This window comes from Blennius ocellaris (genome assembly GCF_963422515.1).
Source record: "Blennius ocellaris genome assembly, chromosome: 3".
NCBI lineage: Eukaryota > Metazoa > Chordata > Actinopteri > Blenniiformes > Blenniidae > Blennius > Blennius ocellaris.
In genome coordinates, this window is record NC_137652.1 from 27,703,042 (window position 1) to 27,718,949 (window position 15,908).

General features: G+C 44.9%; 2 protein-coding genes across 2 annotated transcripts; both read left to right on the forward strand.

Annotated features, from left to right (window-relative positions):
* Positions 1–882: 882 nt before the first annotated feature.
* On the forward strand, positions 883–7,420 carry pi4k2a (phosphatidylinositol 4-kinase type 2 alpha). Its single transcript, XM_080521057.1, has 9 exons — positions 883–1,310; positions 3,381–3,581; positions 3,676–3,807; positions 4,595–4,748; positions 4,833–4,894; positions 5,222–5,321; positions 5,451–5,588; positions 6,029–6,084; positions 6,254–7,420. Exons 1-9 carry the CDS (start codon positions 972–974, stop codon positions 6,413–6,415), a joined length of 1,344 nt encoding a protein of 447 aa, XP_080377183.1. The 5' UTR covers positions 883–971; the 3' UTR covers positions 6,416–7,420.
* Positions 7,421–12,554: 5,134 nt separating this feature from the next.
* Positions 12,555–15,726, forward strand: LOC308149294 (uncharacterized protein). Its single transcript, XM_080520985.1, has 3 exons — positions 12,555–13,108; positions 13,429–13,722; positions 14,058–15,726. Exons 1-3 carry the CDS (start codon positions 12,622–12,624, stop codon positions 14,654–14,656), a joined length of 1,380 nt encoding a protein of 459 aa, XP_080377111.1. The 5' UTR covers positions 12,555–12,621; the 3' UTR covers positions 14,657–15,726.
* The last annotated feature ends 182 nt before the right edge of the window (positions 15,727–15,908 follow it).

The following is a 15,908-nucleotide window of genomic DNA, read 5'->3' on the forward strand; positions in this document are numbered from 1 at the left end:
GGTTATTTCCAGTGGCACTTGTTGAAATCAAAATAAGTAACTCCTTCAATACATTTATGTGTCATAAGATGGGATCATACAGACAAAAAGGTTGTATAATATTGGAAAAAAGTGTGGCTGGCCGCACCAGCTATGGAAACAGGTAGAGCTGATGTGTCTTGGGATTTTTCACTGTAACCTCCACTGCGACCCTAACTACTGCCGATGCTTCATAGGAGTGGCATAGGGTCGTTCAAATATATATAAAAGGCAAATACATACCCATCCTCCAGGTTTATTAATGCATTTCATTGAGTTTTGAGTAAAACCTATACAGCATGCAAAAGCAAAACACCAATGTCAGTAGTCATTATGTATGTTTTTTTCTCTCCCTCTTCTATCATGCTATGTGAATATTGCAATTACACCAGCTTAGCTGATCCTTGCTGTGTGGAGTTTGCATGTTTTGTCCATGTGTATGGGTTTTCTCCTATAGTCTAAAAACATGTGGGGTTAATTGGTGACCCTAAAATCTCATATTGTCATTGGTTACTCAGAATTCTCAGACTTTGAAGTCAGAATAAAATATTTTTAATAGAGTTGTTTGGGGGGGGGGGGGGGTTCTCTTCAGTATAATCGAAATCTTGCCTCATAATAAAGTTTACTGAACAATCTTTCCGGATACAACTGATTCGGTTGACCGAGCTCTCACGTGTTCTCTGTCGGCGATTTGATTGTGTCCAATCAGCGCTGGAGCTGAGGTTGTTGACAGACAGATCTGAACGCTGATTGGCCACAAAGGAAAATAGTCAATAAGTCCCGCCTCTTCCCGGAAGCTGACAGTCATCTGACTTGTTTCCTTGTTAGCTGCTCCGAGTGCTAACTGACTAAACAACACCCCACTTTTCTCCCCCTCTCCTCTCTACTCCTTATTCCCTCTTCTTTATCCTCCCTGGAGGAGTTACACCAACTCCTCCTCCTCCACCGCCGCCATGGACGAGACAAGTCCGCTTGTCTCTCCGCTCCGCAACTCCGTGGATTTCGGCTACTGCCCCACGGAGCCCCCCAGCCCCCGGGGCGCGTTTGGAAGCACGCCGGGCTCGGTGGTGCGCATCCCGGCCGGCAGCCCGGGGCGCAGCCGGGAGAGACAGCCGCTCCTGGATCGGGATCGTGGAAACCCACCGCGGGAGCCCCACCGGAACGAGTTCCCGGAGGATCCCGAGTTCAGAGAGATCATCCGAAAGGCCGAGCGGGCCATCGAGGAAGGGATCTACCCGGAGAGGATCTACCAGGGCTCCAGTGGGAGCTACTTCGTCAAAGACTCCCAGGGGGTAAGGAGACCAGCAGTTGGTGCATCTGCTGCTCTCTGACAGCTGCGTCCACACACAGGTCCCTTTGACCGAGTCCCGAAACCTCCAGTGTTGATTTCTGATAAGAGTGTCGGGGCTTCCAGGGAAAGGCCTCCTCTGATCAGTGCCTCCCTGCCATGACTTGGCAGAAGGACGGCAGACATGTCAACACAAACCCCGGACAACACGTTTCCCATTATTCCCATTACAGGAGGCACAGAGCAAAAACTGTGCCAGAAGTGATACACGTGTCTCCTGTTTGTCAGTGTACGTGAACAAATAGTCGACAGTGTGCCAACATGAAGGCAGCAAGTGTTGAATAGAATGTTTTAACAGGACTTTTCTGGAAAGAAAAAAAGATGTAAAGTAAAAAAAAAAAAAGGAACTGTTCTCGAACCAGAGGTGAGAGGATTGAAAACAAACCTCTACAATACTTACATTGTTATTCTCTTACTTTTATACCAGTTTTCAAAGTTCTTGATTATGGAGTGCATAAAGAGACAAGACTTGGATAAAACCAAGTCAACTCCAAGAATTTAACTAAATAAATGAATGAAGCTGGACTACAGCCAGGAAGGGACTTGTGTTAAAATAGTTTCAGAGGTTGCTGATCTCCAGTTGCAGATTATTCCTCCGGGACCTCCGGGTCCTGAATACAAATGCTCTGTTCACTTTGGTTTACAGCTGGACTCCAGTACATGTAACGTGGCTCGTAATTCATGGGTTAAAAAGACCATTAATTGAATATTGATCAAATGTTGTGTAATAAGCATAAAATAGGTTTGCAGCTTCAAACACTGTAGTGATGATGATGATTCTGATACTGTCAGATTGCTGAACACAAACAGAACTTGTCCAGCTTGAAGGAGCTGAAGCGGCGCTGCGGCTGCGTAGAATCTGGAAGTACCAAAGCTCATGGACATATTTTAGTAGGCTTGCAGCTGTAAATGTTGATACGGTGAGCTTACGAAGGGTTTACTTTGGAGGCAAATAAATATCCATGCACAACTTATGATTGTTTAAAAGAAGCTTTTAACTTCACCTCTGCAACTTCAGCGAGGCCACAAACTGTCATGTGAATGTTGTTTATATTAACTGGTGTTTGCTTTGTATTGAAATATGCTTTGACTAAACTGTTCCACGCTTCATCAAGCCGTGGCTGCCGATGACGAATGCCTGATTTGTTGCAGTGACATTGGTACAGACTGATGTGCAGTAGAGATAAATTGGTGAGTCATCACAGGATCGTTTCTTGCAGCCCAGACGAAGCGTGACAGTAAACATTGATCTGGAACAGCTGGAGCAAATAGGAAAAGACTTGAGTAACTCTATCCTATATGTCGATGTAAAAAAAATAAATAAATAAAAGTTGCCTTTGGACTTTGAGTCAAAAGTCTTCACTTCAGCTTGATTGAAGATATTCAAAAAGTGTTGTTCTTCACCCTTCAATAGATTGCACGGTATGAAATGGTATTCACGGTTGAATGTGAGGTTTTTAATCCAGCGACCTGCTTCCTCTCGACCCCCACCTTTCTTGAGTTAGTCACCACCATGCTTAGTAGTCATGTGCTCAGTCCCGATGAGGAAAAATTTGTGTGTGTGTGGTAATGTGACATGTGATTTTTATAATCAAGTCATCGTATCGCCGCACCCACATTTTCTAGTATTTAACTTATTATACTTTTTTTTTTTTTTTTTTTTTAATTGCTTTGCTTTGACCTCTGAGGAAAGTTTAAGCTTCATGGTTTCTTCTGGAGCATCTGGCTTGTGCACAGTTTTAGTTTGAATCTTTAACAGTTTTCACACTAAAGTAGAATTTGAACCTCTCCCGTGATACTTTCTACTGTTCCCTCCTTGCATTGTCGGATCTTGAGGTATTTTCAACTACACAAAGGAAGATATTGTTCTTGGATATTTATCCCAGACACAACCAAACCTTTGTTTCTCTCTCTCTGTTCCTAAAATGTTCCTTTTTTTTTTTTAATGGATATCTTGAGCTGCCTTTTATTCCCACTTCAGTTTTTTTTTTTTTTTTTCTTGTTGTTTTTGCAGAAGATCATCGGAGTGTTCAAACCTAAAAATGAAGAACCCTACGGCCAGCTGAATCCCAAGTGGACCAAGTGGCTCCAGAAGCTGTGCTGCCCCTGCTGCTTCGGCCGGGACTGTCTGGTCCTGAATCAGGGGTACCTCTCGGAGGCCGGGGCGAGTCTGGTGGATCAGAAGCTGGAGCTTAACATCGTCCCCAGGACCAAGGTCGAGACGAGCGCGGCGCTGTATTGGCTTTTACCAAAGCACAACATTACTTTAGGAGATATTCTTCTTTTCTAAAGCAAAGTTCCCGCTTCAGGTGGTGTATTTGGCAAGTGAAACGTTCAACTACAGCGCCATAGACCGGGTCAAGTCGCGAGGAAAGAGGTTAGCCCTGGAGAAGGTGCCGAAAGTGGGTCAGCGATTCCACAGGATTGGACTGCCACCCAAGGTAATAGATAATTTCATTAAGTGAGATTTTTCGTCTTGTTGGTTTTTGTTTTCAATGAATGAAACTGTTACAATTCTACCAGCTACTTCTTGAATTTGACCAAAGTTTCCGATAATGTATGCTGACTTCAAACTGTATTGATAGTGCTTTTTTTCATGGTTAACATGTAGCATCAATATCTGCACTTAAAGTCTAAAGTAGGTCAAAAAAGATGATGACATTGCACCCTGTTAAAGCTCACAGGGTTTGTTCAGCGGCTGTTGTGCACTCGCATGTCTTTTCATCAAAAGAATAATGACAACAAAGAAACAGCAAGTTTTAGTGGGTTTTCGGTTGTGTTGACCTGGTGCTTCTACTAGTTTTTAATCTAAACGGGGTAGTACATGTTTCCAAACCAAAAATATGTGGACATAACACAATGCATGTTGGATTTTTGTGGTGGGAAATCAGCTAAAAAAACTAAAGAATCCAAGCATTAGGATGACTTCCTCCACCGTTCACAGTAATAACAATGTGTTTTAATATAAACAAAAAATGTCAAACAACCGCAAAAAAACAAACGTTAAAGTTTAGATTTAATGGTTATTATGGCACTATTTTACCATTCCGGCCCACTCAAGATGAAACTGGGCTGCACTGCAAGGTGTATTATATCAGGGCCAAACCCGCCAAAAGTAAACAACTATAAACACTAATAACTAAACACACTATTAAAGGAGATGTTGAAAGAATTGCCAGACAATCCATCCACGACGTATCTCAATATTTCCCGTTTGAATTCCACCAGGTCGGCTCCTTCCAGATTTTTGTCGATGGCTACAAGGATGCAGATTTCTGGTTGCGGAAGTTTGAAGCAGAACCTTTGCCTGAAAATACCAACCGTCAACTCCAGCTGCAGTTCGAGCGGCTTGTGGTCCTCGACTACATCATCAGAAACACAGGCACGGCATTTTATTTCACTGGCCGCGTCGCAGATCATAGACTTGGATTCTTTTTTTAAATTTTTTATTTAAATTCTCTGTTAGACAGGGGAAATGACAACTGGCTGCTGAAGTACGACTGTCCCATGGACTCTGTAGGTAATCGGGTGAGTAACACGTGCACAGTCCATCTGTCCGGCTTTCATTTCTTTCTATTCAACTCAGGGTACCGCTACTTCTTTAAACCCGATCAAGCCAGAGAGAAAAGCCATGCACACATGGAAGGAACATGCCAACTTACTTAAACAAAAGATCTGTTTTACCGTGAAGCACAGGCGTGTTCATGATGGCAGGGTTCTTTCTTATTTAATAGTCCATGAATTGTCTCGTGTCTGAAACCTCCCTTACCGTTTGGTTCTCTGTCAAGGCAGCATGTCTCCGATGGAAAGCGGTATTGATGGGTTTACGTGTACGTCTCACCTCTATCTCTCCAGGACACGGACTGGGTGGTCGTAAAGGATCCCATCATCAAGTTGGCAGCAATCGACAACGGCCTCGCCTTCCCCCTCAAACACCCCGACTCCTGGAGAGCTTGTAAGCAGGGACGCCTTCATATTTGCTACGTACACGTTTCCGTTTTTTGTTTTGATTTAATCGATTCATCACGACAAAGAGTGCAGTTCTTAACAAGTAATGTGCCACCTGTCATTGTCCAATCACCAGACCCCTTCTACTGGGCGTGGCTGTCCCAGGCCAAAGTACCGTTCTCCCAAGAAGTCAAAGAGCTCGTCCTGCCCAAACTTGCGGACCCAAATTTCATCAAAGATCTGGAAGAGGACCTCTACGAACTGTTTAAGGCAAGTAGAACTGATAGCAACATCTCAGAAACAGTGACTTCCATGATTAATCAGACGTAAGAAGAAAACCAAACGAGCCAACATACCAGCTGTTATTTTTATTGCCATGACGTCTTTAAGATAGTTTAGAGACTGTGGCTGTGCACCTACTTCCACGTCATTCTCCCACAGTGATTTGAGTGTATTGCTTGTGAACCGTTGGTGTTGCAACAGCTGTTTCGAAATCTAACAGAAGTACAAAGTTTCCACTTCTCCGTCACAGGACACGACGACGTTTCAGGCTTTCCCGGATAAACTCGGTTGTGAGCAGGAAGGAAGAAAGCCTGCTAACATATCCTGCCTGTACCTCTGTGTTCTCTTATGGCTTCGGGTGAATGAAAGGAACGGAGCTGTGGTTGAGAACGTGTACTAACGGGTCTATTCTCTACCACATCTTCCAGAAAGATCCCGGGTTCGACAGGGGACAGTTTCATAAACAAGTTGCAGTCATGAGGGGTCAGGTGAGGTTTTTTTATTTTTATTAATTAATTTATTTTAAATTTTCTTCCTCTCATCTAACATCCAGATAGAGATCGTACTATATTCATTCCACACTTGAACATACAAAAACCCCCCTTTTCCCGCTTCACTTATTTTGTTCCGCTGCACTTCCCTCTTTCAACCGTTCAGATCCTGAACCTGTGCCAAGCCATGAAAGATGGCAAGACGCCCCTCCAGTTGGTCCAGATGCCCCCCGTAATCGTCGAAACGGCCAGAGCACCTCAGAGAGCAAACAGCGAGTCCTACACGCAGAGTTTCCAGAGCAGAAGACCTTTCTTCACCTGGTGGTGAGGCGGCGCGACGGAGGAAGAGCAGCAGGAATCCGGGTGGAGGAGACGACGACGACGTGAGAAACGTCTGCGTGCAGATGGACGAGGAGGCGGAATCTGAGAGCTCGGGTTTCTCGTCCTGGGAGTGGAGCCATTTCTCGCCGTCCGTCCACTCCTTCCGGATATTTCTTGGGTGTCAGAGGGCGAGTCGGGTGGGTTGTACAGGCGGAAGGCAAAAAGAGGAAGCATTTGGCAACGCGTCTTCCCTGTTTGCTTCTGGGCCTCGTGCCGCCGTCAGCGAGCGATGACCATTCTGAATCTTCCGGAAGAGGTTTCAGTGAGATACGGGACTTGCCCACACACAAATGCACGCGCCAGTCAAAAGCCTCTCACATGCTTGTTTTTTTTTTGGGGATGGACAGAGTTGCATTCCATGTTTCTAGGTTGATTTTTTTTTTCTTTTCTTTCCATACCTCTTTGCCTTTTAACAATTACGTCTATATTCCCCTGCAGTCAGAAGCCGGGGCTGGACGCTGTGGCGTCACTCGATCAGCATCGTATTGTTTTGTTTTTTTTAACTTTAAGAAAAGTGCTCATTGTGGTTCAGTCATACACACACACACACACCTCGGTATTCCTGAATTTGTGTGAATTTTACGCACTGGAACGAAACCGTGTGAACTGGTTTCACCTCACTCGCTGCGGCTCTGACGAGCGGGAGCTGCAGGTCATCGGCGGCGACGATGACGAGGAGCAGAGATACTTTTGAGTTAAACTGATTTACTGAACAAGTATGGCGGATCTGCCTGAATCGACTTTTCCCACTGATGAGTTGAATCATTAGAGAGGGAGACTGAGGGAGACGGGCGTTCGCTCTTCAACTACCTTCCCTTTGTCTCGGCCATATTGATTTCTATTAATTCTCTGGCTCGTGGGTGGACCTACGTACAACAAAGACGTAACTTCCTGCTGCGCTGAACTGACATGAAGAGTATTGTGACAATGCACTGTATAATATGTATGTAATATTTAATGATAGATTATAATTAAAAACATATTCCCATTAATAGAAATGATCTGTGAGCATGTTGACTCTTTACAGGTGGAAGAAAAATATGCCAACTGTCATACTATCTTTGAAAGCAGCTAAATTCTGTACGTTTTATATTTTCAGTAATCCAACATCTTTCAGTCTTTTCTAATATGGTGATGAAGTATAAGATTTTACTCCTAACCATTTTTTATTTATTTCTTGGTGCACGGTAAACCAATATCACAAAGCAGTATAATCAAACAAGTGTAGGGAAATGCAAATGTAGTCCCAAATGAACAATTCCACTGGAATAGTGTTGGTCAATCTGTTTACGCAAAGCACAAAAAAATAAATAACAGCCGCCGTCAGTTTTTATGCCAAATGTGATAATTGGCACTACTACTCCCATTTCAAGAGTCCACAACACATTTCTTTTGCTTGAAATGTTCTTAAAATCCTCAAAGCTTGTGGTGTGAAGTGGTAAGTTCTGGCCACTGTTACAAACGAGAGAAATGAAGCAGGAAAGCTTGTGTGTGTGCTCTTATCCCATTTATAGTGAAAGTCAGACAGAATTACTGCAAATCACTGATATTCCAGGGTGTGTCTCAGGTCGATTACACAATACCAGAAGCTCTAAACACTTTAAGCTGGTTGTCTGGTGACTTCCTTGCATGTTGCCGTCTCCAGTCCTGTCAGTGGAGGATGCGGTGAAGGTAGCGCTCAGAGTCTCTGGCACCCTCCAGCTTTGCGACTCCCGACCTCCAGGCTGATGGCTTGAAGGGATTTTGGTACCCGGTGACGGTTTCCTCGGGCCGCTGCAGCGATTCTCCGGGACTGGAAGCCGAGTCGGCTTCTTTGTCTTCAAAAGTGCAGCCGGATAGCGGCTCCTCAAACCTGAAGACCAAAACGTTCAGGATGAGATAAACAAGACAAGCATGTTAGATTTTTTTTTTTTTAAACGTAGAAAAGAACTTCCTACAGAGCTGTGACATTGTTTTTGCTTGGGGAGTCACCTATAAAAGACAGTAAAGAAAGACAATTGGAGGTTTGGTGTAACTTAATCGATGGTGAAACAATTTAAAAGACAGTCCTGAGTCCCAACAGCAGCAGTGGAGACGTGGAACAAACTGCTGAGCAGCAGACGCCTTTTTACTTCTCCGTCACACTCCAACAAGGATAATTTCATCTTCCTGAGGAATGTGGAGAGAAAAACTGGACGGTGGTGTGTCTGTAGCCAGATGAAGAGAGGACAGAGTCTCCGGAGGTCATGAAGAGTTTGTTAGGCACATGACAATTCACACACCACATTTCAACACAGGGACTCTGGCATCCGTAAGACTTTCAAACAAATTCTGAACTTTAATACATCTGTTTTGACCTCCTGGTATTTAGGCTCACAGTGATAAAATCCCCCGTTTAACTGTGGCCTGAGGCACTTTCCAGTGTGGAGTTGGTGCATTTTACGTGTGTGTGTGTGTGTGTGGGGGGGGGGGGTCTATGGGTTATCCTCACGGATGCTGTCCAACCTAATCTGATTAAATTTTACAACTACAGTACTTCACGTGAGGCATAATGGGAGTGTTGGCTCAGTGTAAAGGTGCAGGCATTACAAGCCGAGGAATCCTACAAAACAAGAGCAATAATAATCCGTCAGTTTTAATCATGAATACAAACATTTTCACACAATATAGACGATTTTCTTTTTTTTTTATGTGAAAAGGACTCAGGAGTGTCATTTGTTAAAAGGATTATGAAAATTAGCATGTGTGTTAAATGACGCAAAGTGGGTTGGCACTGCTCCAGTGTTTTCTGATCCGCTCCACACCACAAGGACCAAGATGTTCCAGTATCCTCGACAGTCACCGAGCTCACCTGAGATATCCGGATGCTTTGAGCCACTTGCGGTCTTTGTGTCCCTCCACTCTGATTCCTGCCTTATTCCTCGCTCTGACTCTCAGCCCAACCAAAGCCTGAGCCAGCATGGCCTCTTCCTCCTCCCCCTCCTCCTCCTCCTCCCCTGCTCCCTCCATGTCTGTATCCATCCTTCGCCACACCAGCTTGGCCCGGTGTTCAGCGTCTCTGTCCCCTGCTGATCTGAACAGCTTGTGGAGCTGATGCAGGTTCAATCCGGTGAAAATGTTTGAGCATCCAGACTTCCTGCTCCGTCGACTGAAAAGCTCTGGAGTCGGCCGACAGTCCTCAACCTCCGCAGAGCTGCAGTCCAGGACCTCAGACATGTCGAATGGCTGCCGACTTCTCAGATTCTTTTCCTTTTTTTTTAATGATGATAAAGGAATAATTCAAAAGGAGAGAGCCTCGGAGGGAAGGGAATCTGGGGGGGGGGGGGGGGGGGGGGGGGGGGTAGCATTGAGAGAAAAACATCAAACTGGTCAAACCAAAGAAAACAAGATCACAAGCCACAAGCAAAAAGCTTCGGTCAGGAGGTACACGATTCCATGACTGCAGCCAACAGAGCCTGGTTACCTCAAATACCCCCTCCCTGTGGTTGTTGGGTTCAGCATGGAGACGCAGCGCTCGTGCACAAACACTTGAACAAGGTCAGAACAAGCAGTTCTTAATATTTCCCTCAGTGAACCAGTTTCGCTTGACGGTGTCAGTCTGCCGGCGGACAGTCAACAATTGGAATACAGTTGATCACATGGAACATTTGAGAAGTAAAAAGAGACTTTTTATGTTTTGTTTTGAGGTTTAAAAAAATAAAATCAATGAATCAAGTCTCAGCTTCGTGTATTTTGTTTGCAGACAGAAGTCCAAGTGTCACTTTACAAAGTCCGTATTAAGTTTCTGTTATCAGTTCTGTCACACAGCTGCTTTTGAAAAAGCCGGCAGAGCTTCAGCAGTTCTCACACACAAATACAACACAAAACTCAATCAGCAGATAGAAGTGTTGCATTGATCTGTATCGACTGAAAAGATATTCTCTCAGAAATTCTCATGCTCCTCAACTTTGTTTTTTCCCCCCCATCACAACTAAATTCATTCATTCACTCATTAAGCCCTTCTGACGCTATCCTGGCCTGTTCTTCGTTGACTTTCAGCAGAAGAAACCTCAGATCACTTGTAGGAAGGAGACATAAGCGGAGCACTTACCTCGGTGTTTGTAGTCTGACTGAGACAGAATCTGACCGCTCTTTGTCCCAGGCAGACAGACAACCTGATTATTGATCCAGGATCCAGACAACAACCTTCACACCCACTAATACCAGGCCGACCCACTTCCAGCCAGTGCGTCAGTGCGCACACTCCTGCAGAGCGCACGCAGGCAGCAACCTAACCAAAGAGTAATCCATGAACCGAGCCTTTGCCCAAGCGCTAATCTGAAAACAAGAGCTCCAGTCTGTACATAGAATGAGAGAAAACACGGTAAGAATGAAAGAGCAATTGATGGCTTTGCTTTGCCGGAAGTGGTGTCAGTTTGTACTTTGAATTAGAAGTGTAATACTTGGAAGCACATACAGAAGCTTTTCACAGCCTTTGTGCATTCTTCAAAAACTTCTTCCATCAGGATCAATGCTCTGCTTTTGCCCTGAAGGCCTGATGAGCCTCAGGTGTTTCTGCTTTGTAATCTTTAAAGAGGCTCCTCCTTCCCTTCTTTTGCATGTTGTTCCTCTTGTTTTCCCTCCAGATACAGACATGACCTGGTTTTTGTCTCGGCTGCCGAGGACTGGACGGATTTGTCCTCCTCCATGGACGAGAGTTCGACAAGCGGCCCCCTACATCCAAGGAAAGCCGCCCAAAGACAAAATAGGCGCTCTGGTAGGAGCAACGCATGTTTAGTGTTAATCAAAACTACAATGCAGGCTGGAAGAAGTCATGAAATCAATTTCTTTTAATGAGAATGTTTTACTGTAGGAGTCCATGTTCGTCCTGACAGTGATGACTCTTTCCATCCTTGGACCGTCTGGTTGGATTCTGTCCCATTTGGAAGATTATAAATCCCGCAGCGACTGACTGATTGAAGCTCTGGTTCACCGTTCACAATGTTTCCGATTCATTCGGTCTATTAAATGGGAATGTAATGACTTAACTTTGCATAAAAACAAATCTCAGTTTCTTGGTATGTTGTCTGCATTTCTAAACGTCAGTGTGTTGGTGAGACTTTAATTCAACCTTTATCAGGCAAGTGAACTTTTGTTAATTTCTTCCCACATGGGATTCAAAGTTGTTCTAACTCGTGTTGCTCGATTTGGAAAATTAACACTTTTTCCTTAAAGTCATGCATACTTTGTATTTTGCTCCTATGCCTTGACTAAATGGTTTAGATTTACTCTCGAACATGGGAGTACAAATTGTATTTTAGTGCAAGCAGGTCACATGAAGGTCCCTTTATCTTTTTGTAGTGTCATACTTGACTTTGGTAAGCTGAATTCATTAATCATGTTCTTTGAGGTGGTATTACTGATCTTATCATACAAGAATGAAAATCTATTTTTACCTACTTAAAAAAATTAAGATGATTGAGACACCTAATTCTATAAAGCTTGATGGTTGAGTATTTAAATGGCCTATAAGGAGTTAAGACTTCTAAACAAAGCTCCCACAATGAAGTATAGAGCTTACACCCAACTCAATTTAACTTCAGTTTGACTGAGTCAAAGAGGACCCAATAATTGGTCAACTTTAAAGTTGGTCCACAAGATGCTTAAATCGTTCCTGAAATGTTCACACTTTTACAATATTTTCTCAAGGTTACCGTGGTACTTTTCACACGAATGAGGCAATACCCAATGGAATACAGTGCTACACCCTTTCCTCATAGTGAGGTCCCCATTTAAAGCTCATAAACACAGTGTTTGTGAATAACTTTATATAGCTGTTGTGTGAATATTTCTTATCAATACTATATTTTCTGTAGCGCTTTCAGCAAGTAAAAATATCAGATAGCTCAATAAGTTTATTAGACTTGATCAAATGTGTATTTCAGAGGGTTGGAGTGAACCCAAACCCCGTTTTATTTTGAATGAAGCCGTTTGTTCCCCCTCAAACCTCCAGAGGGCGCCCCACTCCCTCTCCTTGCAGTTCCCCTTTCCCACCGCCAGGTGTCACCTGGAAGTGACCCCTCTCACTTCCGGTTCTCTCAGGCTAGTTCCTCCGGGTTCGCGGATGACCAGTCCCGGTAACGGGAGAGCCGTTTGTATTTCCCCGCAGGACCTCGCGGAGCTTTTGAACGCGCCATGAAGCAGCAGGTGACCGGGGCCGAGGCGTGCCTGCGCGGGGTCCCGCTCCCGGGGGCCGAGGCGGCTCTGTCCCTCCAGGAGGAGCTGGTCGCGGCCATACACGGAGCGTTCGAGGTGGCCGTGGAGATCGCGGTCCGAGAGGTGACGAGCCTCTTGGCGACGAGCGGGAACTACGCGGAGCTGCGACGGGAGAACGAGTGCCTGAAGGAGCGGCTGCAGAGAGCCGAGGCTGCGCTGGACTGCGGGCGGGACGAGGCGGGCCGCTTCAGCCCGACACCCGACGACCCACTCTCCTCCACCCCCACGAAGCACGCGCATCATCCGGCCAGCCCCCTGTGCCTCCCGCCGGGCGGCTGGGAGTCCAGCTGCAGCGGGGAGAGAGACGAGGGCTCCCCGCCTCCGGACCCCCGAGATGAGCCGCTGAGCTTCGATGAGCTGGACTCTGGCAGCGAGACGTACCGACACGTCCAGTGTCTTTCTCAAGGTGCGTGTTGACGTGGGAGGTTTCTCAAGCCACTGCATGCACGAGAACAACCGTCTGCAGAAATATAAGTGCATCCCAGCACCATCAGGGACTCCAGATGCAATATCATGTAAACGAGGAATTTAGTAAAAACTGAAAAACGCACATTGCACATCAACCTTACGCCTCTTGTCTTTGAATGCACGAGTGTCGTTTAAAGGTACAGGAGGTTAAGTTTCAGCCGTGCCAGTCTTGAGCACTAGGTGGCAGTCGTGAGTCTGTGTCGTACCCAATGACTTATCTTTGCTAAGTGACTTTTCTTTTCTTTCTTTTTTTTGCAGACATCAGTGATCAGAGTGTGGTGAAGGCAGAAAGCCTGAGAGCGTCGTGTACTAAAGCAGGCACTCGGGACCGTCGCTTCCCTCCACATCCCGGAAAGTCCCCCCTGGAGCAGGTGGTTGTGAAGCAGGAGAGGGAAGGTTCGCCTTCCTGTTTGGGCGGGATTAAAATGGAAGATTATCGCTTGGACTGCATGTCTGAGGTCCAGTCCAGGATGTTGGAGCAGAAACTGCTGGTGGCGGATGAAGAGAGCCAGGATCTAAACCTCCAGCTGTCCACTGCTGTGCTGGACCCGGGTAAGCTCGTCTACGGATGGATCCCAGTCATCCAAGCAGACCAGTAGCTATAATGAATATTAGAAAAATACCAAGCAAATGTTTCGACTTATTGCGTTTACATTATTCACTGTGTGTATTCATGTTTTTATTCCTTCTGTACATTACAATATACTGCACAGCGGGACCTGGATTAAAGCAGGAAGTGGAAGTATTCAAAACCAACAAGGCAAATGGAGTAGCAATAATCATTTACATTTTTTAATAAAAATGGATTGTGCTGGAATTTAATCTGGATAAAACATTAAGGTTTGTATGGGAAATTATTCATTTTTTCTTTTTTGTTTTTATTACAGCTGATTCTCCGAACCCGACCACCAGCATGCCGCCGGTCACAGATCTTTTATCCCTCTCCTCGGAGTTCCCGAACCTCTTCCAGGTGGCAGATGCGGCCCCCCCGTCGGAAGCCCCGCCGCAGGTTTACGGCGTGCGCGTCCGGACCGGCCGCGGCCTCAGCAGCGCCCTGTACGCCTGCAAGGCCTGCGGCCAGGCCTTCCACCTGCCCAGCCTGCTGCGGCGACACAACGGCCAGTGTCAGCAGAGGCTGCTGCAGCAGCGCTGCCCACTGCCGCTGCCGCCGGCGCCGGAGGGCAGCTCGAGGGCCCGGCTGCAGCTCTTCCCACCGGGCTGCAGCCCTTTCCACTGCACCGTGTGCAACCGGGAGTTCAACCGCCTGGAGAACCTGAAGACTCATCTCCGCATCCACACGGGCGAGCGGCCGTACACCTGCTCCGTGTGCTCCAAGTGTTTCCGTCACTCGGGAGCTTTGAAACGGCACATACGCATCCACACCGGGGAGAAACCGTACGTCTGCGTGCAGTGTGGGAAATCTTTCCGAAACTGGGGGGGGCTTAAGTTTCACCAGCGCTCGCATGCCCAGCAGCTGCAGTCGTGAACGGCGGTGCATTCCGGAAACTGACTTTGCTGTGGACACTTTATGTAGATTATATTGTCTGTGTAAAATTCTATATAGCGGGGCTATAAAGGCTGAAACATCCCAGATATATAGTCTTGAGCACAAACATCCTTAATAACTTAATTTAGGTGGTTTGAAGATGCTTTTAGGCTTTACTGAATAATAAAGCTTTCTGTGGCACATCTGTAGCTCGGCCTTTTTTAATGTGGCTGTTGATCATTTGAATCCTGCCACACACACACACACACACACACACACACACACACACCAGCTTTTCATAAAGTTCAAGGCTGTTTTCCATAACAAGTCGCTGTAACTCAAATGGATTTATTCAAATAAAACTTCCAAGTGCTGTAGCTGTGTGACCAGTACTTCTACCGTTTTACAGAATAATGTACAGGATTCATTCACACTCCTCCAGTATGAAAATTAATGTTCTTTTATGGAATCTGCGTGCCATTTTTATACTTGTTTTGAAGCCAGTTTTAAATGTATGGCTGAACTAGTTTGTTTCATATTTAGTGGAGTTTATGTAGTCATTGGTGTGCCCAACATATCCGAATACACTAAATGTAATCAAATTATTAAAGAAAAACTGGTGGAGTGAAGGTTTAGTTTAAATCTTCACTTGTCCTGGGTTCAATGCCAATAGAGCTTCCAGAAATGTACTATTTCTACAAAATGTAAGAGTTCAGATACGTTTGCTTTTGTGAAGAACTCCCAACGCCAGGTTCACTTTTTATCATTATCTGTATGATGTACCTCAGTGTCCAGGGAAGGCAGACATTGTTCTTCAGAAGTTGGCACTCAAAGTATGAAAAATGAACTTAAAGTTAAATAGATGACTCTAAATCCTATCCTGCAAGCTTCACTTTTCCTAGAAATGGAATCTACATTTTTCAATCCAATGTGTTCCTTTCTTCAAGTCATTATATTTGATAATTAAAAATTGTTCATATTCTGACTTGTTTAATGTGATTTCTTTTTTGATCATTGTATCAACTTTATTTCATTGTAATAATTTATATCAATTATCAATATTCTCTAAACTGTACCAGACATACAATTAACATTGTCTCTGTTTTCATAATAAACCTATTCTTTGAAGCTTGTTTCTTTAAAGTTATTCTATTGTGCACATTGGCGCATATATATATATATATATATATATATATATATATATATATATATATATATATATATATATATATATATATATATATATATAAAA

What these genes read in the sequence shown, in the direction of transcription:
- pi4k2a (XM_080521057.1), top strand. Translation starts at nt 972, where the DNA reads ATGGACGAGACAAGTCCGCTTGTCTCTCCGCTCCGCAACTCCGTGGAT. An exon ending in TCGTCAAAGACTCCCAGGGG is followed by an intron (nt 1,311 to 3,380) that starts GTAAGGAGACCA and finishes TTGTTTTTGCAG; the next exon opens with AAGATCATCGGAGTGTTCAA. An exon ending in TGGACTCTGTAGGTAATCGG is followed by an intron (nt 4,895 to 5,221) that starts GTGAGTAACACG and finishes CTATCTCTCCAG; the next exon opens with GACACGGACTGGGTGGTCGT.
- LOC308149294 (XM_080520985.1), top strand. Translation starts at nt 12,622, where the DNA reads ATGAAGCAGCAGGTGACCGGGGCCGAGGCGTGCCTGCGCGGGGTCCCG. An exon ending in CGTCCAGTGTCTTTCTCAAG is followed by an intron (nt 13,109 to 13,428) that starts GTGCGTGTTGAC and finishes TTTTTTTTGCAG; the next exon opens with ACATCAGTGATCAGAGTGTG. An exon ending in CACTGCTGTGCTGGACCCGG is followed by an intron (nt 13,723 to 14,057) that starts GTAAGCTCGTCT and finishes TTTTTATTACAG; the next exon opens with CTGATTCTCCGAACCCGACC.